Source organism: Artibeus jamaicensis, unplaced genomic scaffold (genome assembly GCF_021234435.1).
Source record: "Artibeus jamaicensis isolate MK-2021 breed Jamaican fruit bat unplaced genomic scaffold, CSHL_Jam_final contig_1132, whole genome shotgun sequence".
Classification (NCBI taxonomy): domain Eukaryota; kingdom Metazoa; phylum Chordata; class Mammalia; order Chiroptera; family Phyllostomidae; genus Artibeus; species Artibeus jamaicensis.
In genome coordinates this window covers 3629945-3644872 of record NW_026521221.1, presented here as the reverse complement: position 1 = coordinate 3644872, position 14928 = coordinate 3629945, and the positions used below count along the sequence as shown (strand labels likewise).

At 37.4% G+C, this 14928-nt stretch overlaps 1 protein-coding gene across 8 annotated transcripts in view; it reads right to left on the bottom strand.

Moving 5' to 3' along the window:
* The window catches only part of CDIN1 (CDAN1 interacting nuclease 1), a 215803-nt gene that overhangs the window by 95712 nt on the left and 105163 nt on the right, over positions 1–14928 (bottom strand). For 7 of the 8 annotated variants that reach the window (XM_053665438.1, XM_053665441.1, XM_037163127.2 and 4 more), the window contains 2 exons: positions 9857–9922; positions 9165–9270 (listed from right to left, as the gene is read on the bottom strand). In XM_053665438.1, coding sequence (XP_053521413.1) covers positions 9165–9270; positions 9857–9922 — 172 coding nt within the window. Of the gene's footprint in view, positions 1–3991; positions 4069–9164; positions 9271–9856; positions 9923–14928 lie in introns of those variants that run through there. The other variant, XM_053665457.1, reaches the window with a different exon arrangement.

Genomic DNA, 14928 nt, shown 5'->3' with positions numbered 1-14928 from the left:
TCTTAGTTCATGTCCATGGGTTGTACGTATAAGTTCTTTGGCTTCTCCATTTCTTATACTATCTTAACTTGTCCTTGTCTATTTAGTATGTACTGTTTATGCTTCTTATTCCCTGTACCTTTCCTCATTTCTTTTCCCTTCCCCTCCCCACTGATAACCATGTGATCTCCATTTCTGTGATTCTGTTTCTGTTCTAGTTATTTGCTTAGTTTGTTTTTGTATCTAGGTTCAGTTGTTGGTAGTTGTGAGTCTGTTGTCATTTTACTGTTCATATTTTTTATCTTCTTCTTCTTAGATAAGTCCCTTTAACATTTCATATAATAAGGGCATAGTGATGATGAACTCCTTTAATTTGACCTTATCTGAGAAACACTATCTGCCCTTCCATTCTAAAGGATAGCTTTGCTGGATAGAGCAATCTTGGATGTAGGTCTTTGACTTGTAATACTTCTTACAGCCCTTTCTTGCCTGAAAGGTTTCTTTTGAGAAATCAGCTGATAGTGTTATGGGAACTCCTTTGTAGGAGTCTCCTACAAAGTCTCCTTTTCCTGTAACAGTCTCCTTTTCCCTTGCTGTTAAGATTCTCTCCTTATCTTTAATCTTGGGTAATATAATGATGATGTGCCTTAGTGTGTGCTTCCTTGGTATGTGGGTTCACTTTTGGGGGACTTTCTGAGCTTCCTGGACTTCCTGGAAGTCTATTTCCTTTGCCAGATTGGAGAAGTTCTCCATTATTTTTTTCAAATTAAGTTTTTAATTTCTTTCTCTTCCTCTTCTCCTCTGGCACCCCTATGATTTGGACGTTAGAACATTTAAAGTTGTCCCGGATGTTCCTCAGCCTCTCCTCACTTTTTTGAATTCTTGTTTCTTCATTCTGATCTGGTCGAATGTTTATTTCTACCTTCTGGTTCAAATCCTTCATTTGAGTCCTGATTTCCTTCCCTTCACTGTTGGTTCCTTGTATATTTTGCTTTACTTCACTTTGTATGCCCTTTACTTCTTTCTTTATTTTGTGGCCATACTCAACCATTTCTGTGAGTATCCTGATTACCAGTGTTTTCAGCACATCAACTCTGCTTTTGATAGGTTGGCTATCTCCTTGTTGCTTTGTTCTTTTTCTGGAGTTTTGATGTGCTCTTTCATTTGAGCCATATTTCTTCATCTTGGTGTACCTGTTATGTTGTAAAGGGTGGGGCCTTAGGTATTCACCAGGACAGGGCAACTCACTTCTTCCTGTGTTATGGTGCTGTATGTGGGGGAGGGGTCAGAGGTGAACAATGATGTTTGTTCAGCTCCTGCCCCCCTTGCAGTCACTTCCTCTGCTATCCACAAGCAAATTGGGTCCTTCTGGTACTGATTCCCAGGTGGGATTTGTGTATATTCTAGGACCCTCTGGGTCTCTCCAGTGAACTCTCCTGGGAGGCTGGGAGTTTCTCCTGCTGCTGCAACCCCCACAGGTTTTTACAGCCAGAGGTTTTGAGGCTTTCTTTTCCCACACTGGAATCCTGGGTTGTGTGGTCTGTCTTGCTCCCCAGTTATTCCTTCTGGTTTATCCTCATGCAAATGTGGGACTGTCAGCCACCGCCTTGCCCGCCCAGGCCTCCAGCCACACATCCTCTCTGCCCCTCCTGTCAATCTGGATGAATGTTTCTTTTTTAACTCCTTGGTACTAGGACTTCCATACAGTTCAATTTTCTGGCAGTTCTGGTTGTTCTTTGTTTTTAAGTTTGTTATTGTCCTTCTTTTGGTTGTGCAAGGAGGCAAAGTGTATCCACCTATGCCTCTATCTTGGCTGGCAGTCCAATTAGGGGTTATTATACACTGGATGTATGTGTAGGTATGCAGGCTTTTATATTAATCCTACAGATATGTATTTGAATATATGGTAAGGGCTACTGAGAGGGCAACAGGGACTACCTGTCCCACTTTCTCCAACCACATAATGGTGAATATCTAAACCTAGTATCCTGGAGACCTTTTTGGCTTTAGCTAAGCAAACCCATTAACTGACCACTGAGTAAATCATCTCTTGTAACAGATTTATCACCAGGACTGACATGAAGCACAGGTGTGAGAGTTCACAGGGAGACCTGGGTTCAGGTTCTGTCTTTGCAATTTACTACCTCAGTCCTCATGAATCCTTCAAAGGTAGAGGCGGGGTCCCTAGTGAGTACCGGGATGCCTGTGGAGGGTTTGTTGCTCTGAACCAAGATTCCTTAATAAAGCTATTGTTTTTCTCATCAAGACTGTTTAGAAACAGACAGGGTGGAAATGCTAGGTTTAGCTGGAAAATCAAGACTAGGTAAAGAAGTTGACTTCAATGCTGGATACAGATTGGCATCATCATTTAAAGTTTTTGAAACAAAAGAAAAAATCCCAAAGTCCAGGCTCTAGCACATATCAATTAAATCAGTTTCCTAGGAACAGAGTCCACATCAATGTTTATAAAATGTTCCCTCCCCATGTGGTTTTATTATGTGGTGAAGTTTGCTAGACATCAAGGCATATTAGTGTTAATTTCAGCCTGATCTTTATTATTCCAGAATTAACCTCAGAAATGAATTCTGTTCTTGGGCTCCTGATGCTAACTGTGCTCCTGAGTCACGTCCTATTGGCAGAATCCGTTTTGTTCTTCCCTCATTCTTTTTGTATGATCATAATGGCAGTTGTGCTTGCACTCTCAGAAAGCTGCCCCCTGTCTTACCAACTGTTTGCTTATTGGTTTGGGGTAACATTTCTGAACAATATGTGACTGAAACTATAACTCCGTTATAGTGGGTCAACAGGAAGAGTCATCCTTTCAACAATTATTTAACCCCCTGGATTTGGAAAATGGGTCAATATGCTCTCCACTGCCCCCAAATTTTTCATCTGCTTGAAGATAGTAATAAACATCTTTCTGAGAAATTGTAACTCATTGATATTTCTCAATAAGCTAGATTTACTGTAGTGATGCCTAATTAATACATACAAATATTGAATCATTATGTCATATACCTGAAACTTTATCTGTCAATTATACGTCAAATTAAGAAAATAAAAAATAATGAGGCATTTTTCTCATTGTCCTTAGAGTGACATTCTCAAAGAAAAAATTTTGGCCCTCTTGTAGTTTAATGTCACAATGTTTGACATTATCCTTAATGGTTGATTCAAAATATTATTGTCTGTTATGTATCTGTAAATTCATTCATATATTCATTCATTCATTCACTCAGTCAATCAATACCTACTGATCATCTATGATGTGCAAGGTGTTCAACCAGTTTCTGGATACAGGACATAAAAACAATATTCAGAAATTGAAGGCATTTTTGTACACCAACAACAAAATTTCTGAAATAGAAATTAGGGGAAAAATCCCATTTGCTACAGTAACAAGAAAAATAAAGTACCTAGAAGGTAAAAGCCCTGTATTCAGGAAGCTACAGAACACTGAAAAGAAAATTAAGGAAGACACAAATAAATGGAAGCATATATCATGTTCATGGATTGGGAGAATTAATATCATCAAAATATCCATACTACTCAAAGCAATACAGATTCAACACAATTATAGATTCAACACAATCCCTATTAAAATACCAATGACATATTTGATAGATGTAGAACAAATGTTCAAAAATTTGTATGTAACCATAACAACCCCAAATAGCCTCAGTAATTCTTTTAAAAAGAACAAAGTAGGAGGGATAATAATATCTGATACCAAACTATATTATAAGGCCACTATAGTCAAAACAGTCTGGTACTAGCAAAAGAACAGACACATATATCAATGGAACAGAATAGAGAGCCCAGATATAAACCCAAGTCTCTATGGACAAAGATGGCAGAAGCATAAAATGGAGTAAAAATAGCCTCTTCAAAAAATGGTTTTGGGAGCTCTGGACAGCTACATGCAAAAAAAAAAGAAACTTGATCACCAATTTACACCATACACAGAAATAAACTCAAGATGAATAAAAGACTTAAATGTAAGTCATGACATTATAAAAGTCCTAGAGGAGAACATAGGCAGGAAAATTTCAGATATCCCATGCAGCAATATTTTCACTGATACATCTCCTAGGGGAGGGGATATAAAGAAAAGAATAAACAAATGGGATTACATCAAATTAAAAAGCTTTTCATGGCTAAAGAAAACATCAGCAAAATGCAAAGAGAACCAACTGTGTGGGAAAATATATTTGCCAATGATACCTCAGACAAGGGTTTGATCTCCAAAATATATAAAGAATTCACATGGCTCCATACCAGGAAGATAGACAATCTAATTAAAAAATGGGCAAAGGACCTGAATAGACACTTCTCCAAGGAGGTCATACAAAGGGCCCAGAGACATGTGAAAAGATGCTCAGCATCACTAGCCATCAGAGAGATGCAAATAGAAATCAGAACGCCTTTTTCCAATATTGATTACATAAGAAAATAGGTCGTTTTATACAATTTGTATATCTAGCCCTATGTATATGGAGTGCATATATGTATATAAATAAATATTTAATTTCTATACAATTGTATGTATAGTCCTATGTAATTTGGGGCTATGTACATTATGGCACTTATCAGAGGAACTCTTTACTTCCTTTAACTCAATAAAAGTAAAGACTACAGAGTTTTGAGGAGCTATTTATTCAAGGTTCATACCTGGGATGGGCCTACTTGTAGGAAAGGCAGCTTATACTCTGTACTCAATGGCTTTGACTATATTGAAAAAAAAAAACCCCAAAAAACAACCCCCCCCAAAAGATGGTGTGGCTCAGTGGACTGAATGCTGGCCTGTGAACCAAAGGGACACTGGTTCGATCCCCAGTCAGGGCACATGCCTGGGTTGCAGACCAGGTCCCCAGTAGGGGGCACGCAAGAGGCAATCACACATTGATGTTTCTCTCCCTTTTTCTCTGTTCCCCTCTCTCAAAAAATAAATAAATCAAATCTTAAATTAAAAAAAAATTCAGGTTAATTGAGCCGGAAAAAATTCCTGAAGCTTCGATTACAAAGGAATCAGGGGCACACTACATACAGTAATTACGAATAGCAATATAAGAGGTAAACTCTTCAAAAATGCTTGTATTCAAAGAAGCCAGTTGGTGTTTATATAAATGTTTGCAACTAAAGTGTATTCATTCACTCAGACAGGGGTAAGTATTATGAAGTAAAGCAAAGCCAAGTGAGGACAGAGAGGACTGAGGGTCCTCTCCTCCCCTAAGGAAGAGAAATATGAGCAGGGATCTTAATGCCGTGAGGAGTTTGCTAAGGGGAGATACCAGTGCAGAAAATCTCAAGCAGAAGGATGAACCAGAGTAAGGATCTTGATGTAGAAACAAACAGTGTGGATTCAAGGAAGACCGAGAAAGCCTATGTGGCCAAACAAGTGTAAGGATGGGAGAGAATGTTGGGTTGGGGAGAGAGTTGGTGTGCAGAGAATTGGAGAGGGGAGAGGCAGATCCTGCAGAGCTCTGGATGTCACAGTAAAGGATTTGGATTTCATTTTAAATGTGATGGGAAGCCACTGATAAAAAATTGAGCAGGGAACTGTCACAAACTGATGTATATATTTTCAAAGAGTCACTCTGGTTGAGGTATAAAAAACTGACCACAAGGACCACAAGAGTGCAACAGCTGATGTAAGGAGTCCAGTTGGGAAGCTGGAGCAATAGTCCAAGAGGTGGTGACAGCCACTGAGGTGGCAGCATGGTGATAAATGGCACGATCTGAGATGTGATGAAGGTTGAGCTGAAAGGACCTGCTGATGGATTGGTGATGATACTTAGCTTTTTGGCTTGAGTATTATGGCAAATTGAAGTGCCATTAGTTGAGATGAGGAGGAAACTGGAGCGTAAACAAACTTAGGAAGGAAAGTCAAGGGCTTCATTTTGAACATGTTGAGTATGAGACACCTATTACTTATCCAAGAAAAGGTACAATGTGTACAGTTGGGGTGACCAAAAAATTATACTCTGGGGATTTATTATGGCTACGTATAAAAATTAGGAGATGCCAGCATAGAGACGATGCATAAAGCCGCAGTCTCTGATGAGATCTCCAAAGAAACACAAGGGAGTGATTGTAGATGGGAAAGGGAGCGCGGGTGAACACGGAGTTCCCAGGCCCTCTGGCCTAGAGCTGGGGAGAGGAAGGTGAACTGACAAAGGAGACTGATCACACTGCTGGAGTGGCAGGGAGAAGCCCAGAAGAATATCTCTTGGAAGCCAAGAAAAGAAGATGTTTTCATAAAAGAGGTAGGGTGTGAGCAACTTTGCCAAAAGTTGCTGAAGGATGAGTAAATATATCAGTTTACATAAAAAACTCATATAGAAATATTAAAGTAAAAGTGAGGGGGTCTGTAGTTATTTGTGTGGAAAGATGGGTTTATTTAAGGTCACGATTCTACAAACATTAATTGAACAGTTTTATTATAAAATTCAATGTTTAATCTAAAAGTACTGACAATTAGATAACAGTTTTTATGTCAACTAGAGGCTTTCCACACAAATAAAGCAATTAGCCCAAATGACAACCAATAACGTCCTTGAAAGCTACCTACATGTGGGGGATAATTCCTTCTAACTCTGAAGAACTTTAGCAAGTGCTATGTGAGTTGCATCGAGTCAAAATATAAAATAGGATTGCATAGTTTCATAATAGGCTAAGTGCTTCTGTCAAGATGCCCCATCGCTGGTAAATCTGCATCATGATTATAACTGAACTTTTAAATCCAAGTAAATGCCTGTATGTTCCATTTTGAATATTAGCACTACTTGTATTTCTTGGCCTCTCAGCAGACACTTGGTAAGAGCAGTGACTTCTGTGTAGAGTATTTGTTCCTCATATGATCTGGAACATTCCAAATGAAGGTTGGCTTTCCCTTATCACATAACATATCCTAAATGAACTATGTGCCCACTTAGCCAATATACATTCAAAGAACGTATTTAGAGAATATAAACCAATAATAGTGTAAGTAAATCATCATTACAATATAAAAGCAGCATGCAACAAAATAATCTAAAATCCAGTGCAAAGAAAACTGTATTAAATTATCTATTGTTCAGAGCCATGTGAGTAATTTGTAGGTCTATCATACATGTGACTAGATTATTTAATCAGCCTCTAAAACAGAGAGTATTAGGCACATAGTAGGCACTCAAAAACAGTTGAGTTGTTTTAGAAGAAAAGATATGCTTACGGAATTTTCAGTAAGCTCTACTATTTGGGATTCCTCATAAAAAAAACTTGACCAGTACCAAAAGGGGAAGATAGTCTCAATGCATAATGATTGAGTTGATTAGCTTTTAAAATCCTTTAGCAACCCAAACTTACACAATTTGATTTTCATATCATTGCTTTTCCTATACTATCAAAAATGATGCTTTCTTTACTATTTCAAACTCATCATAAAATTGCTAAAAATCAAAAATTCAATTTGCCACATTACTGCTAATTTGAATAATGGCTGAATAAAAGACAGGAAACGCTGAAGCAGCAATGATTTCTAAAACATTTTGCACTTTCCTCCTCCATCCCTGTAAAGTAAAGCTCGGATGCTACGCACAATTACACAAGAAAATCAAGAAAGCCATTACATTCAGCATTTTGTCATGATCATTGTTACCATGGCAAAAGTGGGCTTAGTTTAGCGCAGCTGCTGTGGGCAAGGTCTGCTGGCCCTTTGTGAGGCTGGGTAACAATGCAATGCCAAATTCTGTAGTCTGTTACTGTCCTCGCCACCCCCCCAATTCAGCATAAGACTATTGTCCACAGATGCTACTGCCTCATTCCTTAATGATCTCAGCCAATGTCGAGTACTATTGTATTCTTCCTGTTGGCCAGTGGCCAAGGAACTCAGTTCTTCCAGGAAGGTTACCTGTTGACCCACCTCCTATTCGAAGGGTGAAAACTGAAGATTTCAGTAACATGAAAAGCCAAAGTTTCAACAGTTGTATTGTCAATGAAAAGAGAGTTGTGCTGGAAATAGCTCAGGCTAGCAAGTGAGAAGGACAAATACAGGCCTGCGATGACCAGTTGTATGACATATTAAACTCACTCTTTGAGTATTAGGTTAGTTTTCTGTAAAGAGGGGGTTAAAGTAACTCCCTTGAGAGAACTAGCTGAGATAGTGTGCAGGTCCAAGTGCACTGTGGGTGCTCAGGAATGTGGCATTAATACGGTCTCCTCCTTTAACACCATATTTTTGTTTTTCTTCTTAATCCTCACCCGAGGGTATGCATTGATTTCAGAGAGAGAGGAAGGGAGAGAGATAGATAGAAACATCGATGAGAGAGAGAGAAATACTGATGTGAGAGAGAAATACCTATAGGTTGTCTTTCATCCTTGTCCTGACCAAGCATGAACCTGCAACCTGTGTACATACCACGACTGGGGATCAAACCCACAACCTTTTGGTGCATGGGACAATACTCCAACTAACTAAGCCACCTGGCCAGGGCCACACTTCTTAATTGCCTGGATTTCCATGCCCTAAGGAATGTTATTGACTGTGAAGTTGGTAGGTAGACTGTTTTGTACTGTTGGAAGGTAATTTGTTTGGATCTTTTATACAGAGGTGGGCAAAAGTAGGTGAGTAAAAATAACAACTAATTAATAAATACATAATAAAAGAATTTAAAATTTTTCCTTAGATAAATGTTTTAATTTTTAAAATGAACTTTCCAAATTAAAAAAAAAGAATCATCTCTGTGTTTCGCATACTCACAATTGTAAACCTACTTTTGCTCACCCTGTATTACTTGGATATTCTCCTCAGAGAGCTGAGGATAAAACACTGTTTAAGGTCTGACAGTCCACACAAATTTCATATCAAAAGGAGAGAGGTAGTGTCAATATCACAGTATTATTATTCTGTGTCAATACCACTCCTTATTATTCATATTCTGAGTAACACCAATATTGTCACTATAAAATGGAAAATGGCATATGTACTAATTTTGACCTAACACAAAGATCTTTAGTTTTAAAAAATGAAGCAACATTATGAAAGCAGAGAAGTTTAAATTATCTGAAATGAATACATTAATCAACTCTCTGTATTTACTAGAAACAAAGGCTACTAGCATTTTTACCAGCTAAACAAAATAGTTTTTCTAATGAGATTTCAGCTGAGTATCGTTTATCTTAAGAGAAAAATAATGGGACCTTACCTATTCCAGTAGCTCCAGAACTGGTCATGCAGGTAGGCGTGGTGGCTACATTCATCACCAAATGAGGCTTTGCTTTCAATCCAGTGAATTATGTGCCCTTCTACAGCTAAGGGACAAAGCATTACTAATATGGAGCACAGGAAAGGGAAGATTGAACATTCTGTACTCTGTACAGGCCTCTCTGTGCTTCACATTAACAAAGCAGAGGCTTAGCCCTCCCTGTCATCTATGGAAGTAATTATAGAGTGACACATGGTATATGTTTGCTACAAGGAACATTTATGCCACGATCACATCCCTTTTATTTTCATCATCATCTTCAAAAGTCCCTCTCTTATTCTCAGACTATATGAGTTGACAAGTAATATGAAAGCAAACAAAAGTGACCCTGGCTTTTCAACAGAACGCTATTTTAAAAATTTAATGTTTAGAGAAATGACTTGTAACAGCAACCCAAATGTCTTTAGAAGACATGCTTATTTTTCAAGTATATGTAAATGATTTTAAGAGACAGATTTCTTCTAAACCTATTATTACCTGCTATTTAAAAATAATTTTCCCAATGATTTCAATATTACAAAGCTGATCTACTCTGCTAACATTTGCTAGTAAAAGACAAAAATTAGAAATCTATGGAAAAAACACATCCCTTTTGTCTATAAACAAATACATGACAGAGTTGAAGAACTTACCAATGGGTACTTGTAAAATAAAGTCTGGTGTTTTGTCATAACCCTTTGCACGGAGCTGATCTTCATCTAAAGAAGAACATATACTATTACTTACAACAGTATTTCATTAACTAGACAGCAGTACAATTACTTTTTTCTTAAAAATGTATACAAATTACTAATGTAGTTATACATATCTTTCTTAATAAACTGAGGCATTGATATAATAAGAATGCCTTTTTGTCCCTTCTGCATTTTTATGTCTTTAACTTTACCAATTTAAGCTGTCATATGCTACCTTTTTATAATTGAAAATACTCAAAATAATGAAATATACTTACTGATTAGAAGAAAAAGCTTCATTACCACGAATATCATTAATGTTATCAGCTGATATTGACAATTTATGGTACGGTACATGCACGGTGTTCTTTACAATTATAAAACAAATACTTGCATTAAAGCAAAGTTTAGTTGCTATCAGTGCAACTACACTTACACACAAGAACACAAGAGAAGACCAAGGACAAAGAGATCACGACGGAGAATTAATTATCTTGCTTTAATCGGTTGGTATGCTATTGTTTCTGGCATTTACCAGTGTTTTACAACTAACAGTATGTAATTCTGAAAAGCAAACTGGTTTGAGATTTTTTTCCCCCTAGGTCTATTTGACTTCTTGATCCTGTGTACATATCAATGATCTATTCAGAAGGGAAAGAGATGGGAAAACAGAGAGCTTTACAAAGTTGGAAAAAACTAGCTATGTCCTTTGTTTAAAAAAATTCCTCTGATATTTTCTAAATGCTGTCCTTGACTTCCAATGGCATTACAATGTGATTTCTGAAATGAGGAGTTCTCCATTAGATTTTGGAGTGACCTGGTCATTCAATTCCAGACATGGCTTTCTGTCTTCACCCAACCTCAACTAATGGCCCAACCAAGTAACAAGGAAGGCTGTGTGGTCCCTTAACACCTACTGGGCTGTTGACATTGTCAGGCATCCCATTCGCCTTCCTGCATCACCTTTGATTAAAATTAATGGCCCATTCCCAGTGTTGGGTAGCTTATTTCCAATCCATTTGTCAGCCCAAGACGGTGGTTTCATGGCCAATGTTCAGAAACTCTGTTTGAGAACATTCTTGTGTACATCTTGAAAGGTCAGCATTTTCAACGTAAATAACCTTTTAATGATAAGACATATTTAAAGGAGATATTTAAGTTAAACTTTATTAAAAGTTGATATCGTTCAACTATCCAGATTTTGAAGGCTGATGTCAGAACTCAGAACAATCTCCCATTCTTGAACTATAAAAAAATGTAAGTGAACTATTGAGATAAAAAACCAAAATATTAAAGTAATCTTACTTTAAAAGCAAGAGAATTTGGAAAACTGAACTGCAGATGAAAGAGACTGAAGAATTTCTATCCTGTAAATGTGCTCTGACCACAAGCGTGTTGAAGAAAAAGGCATTTACTATAATCAACTCAAGTGCCCTGGGCTGACGTTTCAGGCAGCCGGTGAACAGTTTTAAAAGCTGGTTGACATTAAAAATAGAGATTAATATTTTATTAAAACTATCCTAGCTCGATCAACCTTTGCAGATGTTAAAATCTACTTCAGAAAGAAAAAATGATTATGTTTCTGACAGCAGCTCACAACAAAATTTCAAAGGTCACCGGGCAGTCCAAATGCACATGCTAACATCCTTTTAAAAGGCACGTGCTGCGCTCCCATTCACTGCACCAAGGTTTCCAGCACAATACCTACAATTTAAATTCATGACTTACTTAATATGAAAATAAAAAACCCAAACTTTCTTCCCTACCCTGACCTCACTTTCCTCCCTCAGTATAAAGTTGATCTAATAGTAAGTTTACCCAAAGGATGGCTTCCAAAAGCCTGTCACCACGAGTGATATTATTTAGATAGATAGATGATAGACGATAGATGATAGATAGATAGATAGATAGATAGATAGATAGATAGATAGATAGACGTTACTCCAAACATTGGAAATACTGTGTTATGTATTGGCTATCTTCTCCTTTTCTCCTTTATTTACTGAACTCCCACTGCCTTATGCACCGTTTCAACCTTCATGTTTCTTTTCACCTGGATTTCCTAAGAAAGGAGGAGGGAACAACTTGGCAAAGTTCAGAGGAAATGACAGTGTGAGAATGAGGAGCAGAGCAGCATTTATGAACTAAGGGTCTTGCTCACCTGGTCTAGGTCCCAAGAGAAGTTTCTATCATTGATCCCACTAGGAGATTTTTAAGGTCAGCACCATCCATTTGGCTTGGTTTCCTGACCCCTAGACCTCGAAAGATTCCTTACTATTAGGATCATCACCCAAACCATCGGGTATGGATTTAAAATGTGGTTGACCATTTGGTGGTTCAGGGTCCCAACTCTAAGATCTAGCGGTGATGGCTCAGTTGTCAGCCCACGCTCTTCGGGCTCATTCTCTGTCCACTCCCTTGTCTCCCACACGGGAGCATTTCCAACTTTATCCACTGCCCCAGTCTCACCACCAACATGCGCTTTGCATGTATTTAATGCTCAAATTGGGTAACTGAATACAATACAAGTGCAACCTGTATTTTAACTGAATATTTTAAAGAATATTCATGTCTTCTACAAAGCCTACCTAGACTGGCTTCATTATTTTCCGATTTAATGGCTCATGAATCAACCAGGCAGAGACAACAAACCCTGCCCAGAGTTCAAGGTTTTATTTGGTAACTCTCACTGATCTCTTTCATCTTTGGTCCCAGTTGTCTGCTGAGGTTCCTCTTGATCATAAAGGAAGAAACTTCACTCCTTTCCTTCACACTCATGGGAAGTTGCTCTACTGTTACCTTTATCAGTGGTATTTATTTGCACAACACTGGATTTATCCATTCCTTAAAGTGTGGGCAGAACTCCTCACAAACAGCAGTCTGGGCCTGGTGCTACTGTGGTGAGTAGCTCTTTGGTTGCTTCTCCTATTGCTTCTATGTCTACTGATCTCTTTAAATTTTTATCTCTTCTACACTTAGTTTTGCAATTTATATTTTCCTTGACAATCATACATTCCATCCAGGTTTTTGTATCAGTTTTTTCACATATTTCAGCCAGGTGGTGACTTACGATTCTTTGAATTTCCCAAGTGAAAAACTGGATGTTTAAGTAACATGCTGTTTTCTTCAAGAAAAAAAAATGATCAAGATTAAAAAAAAAAGTAAACACTGTATTAGTTAGAAAGGGAGGGAGAGTATTGGCAATGTTTTTAGCACTTTTAGCATAACTTCCCAAAGTGGTTGGGGATCGACATGAAATAAATCTCTCAATCCTGTATACCTTTCTTATTCAGTAAATAAAGCAAATTTGAAGTAAAACCCTTTTTGGTTTAAGATGCATATTAAAAACACCAAATAACCCTGGATGGTGTGGCTCAGTGAATTGAGTGGTGGCCTGAAAATGGAAGGGTTGCCAGTTCAATTCCTAGTCAGGGCACATGCCTGGGTTGTGGACCAGGTCCCCAGTAGAGGGTGTGTGAGAGGCAACCACACATTGATATTTCTCTCCTTCTCTTTCTCCTTCCTTTCCCCTGTCTTTGAAAATAAATAAAATCTTTAGAAATAAAAACATCCAATATATCTCATAACTACTAAGCTTATTAATGTCATAGTTCAAGTGTTCATTATCAAAATTAATATAAGAATATTTTCACTTAAAAATCAGCCTTGTCAGCCTCCAGATCCACAAAATATAGGGTTTTTAGTTAATGTGAGCCTCATGAAACAGCATTTCTGAGCTTGTGAGGTTTCAGAGATTACCAGTCTGACACTCCAACTTACTCAAGGTAGAAGCTCTGACAGAAGTGGAGTGGGTGGAGTGACCCACTGAGACCTAGGCCTCCGAAACGGTGAAGGATACAGGCGAGCATCCGACACTGCCACGCTCTGGTTTGTCCCAATCAACCATACACCACTCTTAATTATGGCAAATATTTAAATTTCATGATATGCAATATTTATGAAGTGAGGAAAAGATTCTTATTCTCTTCCTACAGAATCCTGAGGCACAGAAGAGGTGATGGCCATCTGCTGGATATTATTATTGAGATAACACCTGCCTGAAGTGATAAACTGCACAGTCTCTTGAATTCTAGATGCTCTTTTTTTCAACTGAATTAAAAAAAATTCAATACGACGGCATCCACCGATAAAACAGATGTTAAACTTTTTAAAACACCCCAGGTCTTCATTTATTTTTTTGGTTGCCAGTCCTGCCTTTAGAGGACATTTAAAAAAAGAAATTACATATACTTAAAGAACACCATGAAAGTTTAATTTCTCTGGCCTTTTAATTACTCTCTCCTCTAAATACCCAAAATATCCAAAGCAATTAAGTGCTAATTACACAATTACATTTTTAAAAATAAAAGGCTGACTTTGAGTCAGAGAACAAAACACATCTGAAACTAGTTAACATATACTTAAGAATCACAGGAGGGCATGAGGACTACCAAGAAAAAGTTTGAAGTTTTCTCTTGTTTGTTCTATTAAAAGGCTTTCAATGTAAGAAATAGAGTTAATCTTAGAAAAATTATGTAAAATTCCAGTCTACAATATCTGAAAACAAAAGTAACATTTTTGCATGGTATTTTATCTATGAATTTGTCAAAAGATTTCTAAATATTAGGTTAAAATACATTTATGATGTATTTTACCTAATATATCATGAACCTATAATATTTCTAATACCTACAATATTTTTACTAAATTGAGGAAGGGCAAAAGACACATAAATCAATACAAATGAAAACTATAGTATATCCTTTCTACTCAAATAGTTTTTTCCTGTTATTTTTTTCCCCCAAAACACTGTTTCATTCAATACCTGGTGGTATAACCTTTGTATTCCACAATACAACCTTTCTACTCAATTTAAGAAGTTTGCAAAGTTTCGGTAATAAATGTTACTATGATATGCAAACCATGTGCAAAAGTACACAGAACAGATATGCACTTAATGGGGAAACCAATAGCACAGATAAATGAAATCTTTAGAGAATCCAAAATTTCATTACAGCCATTAATTTCAA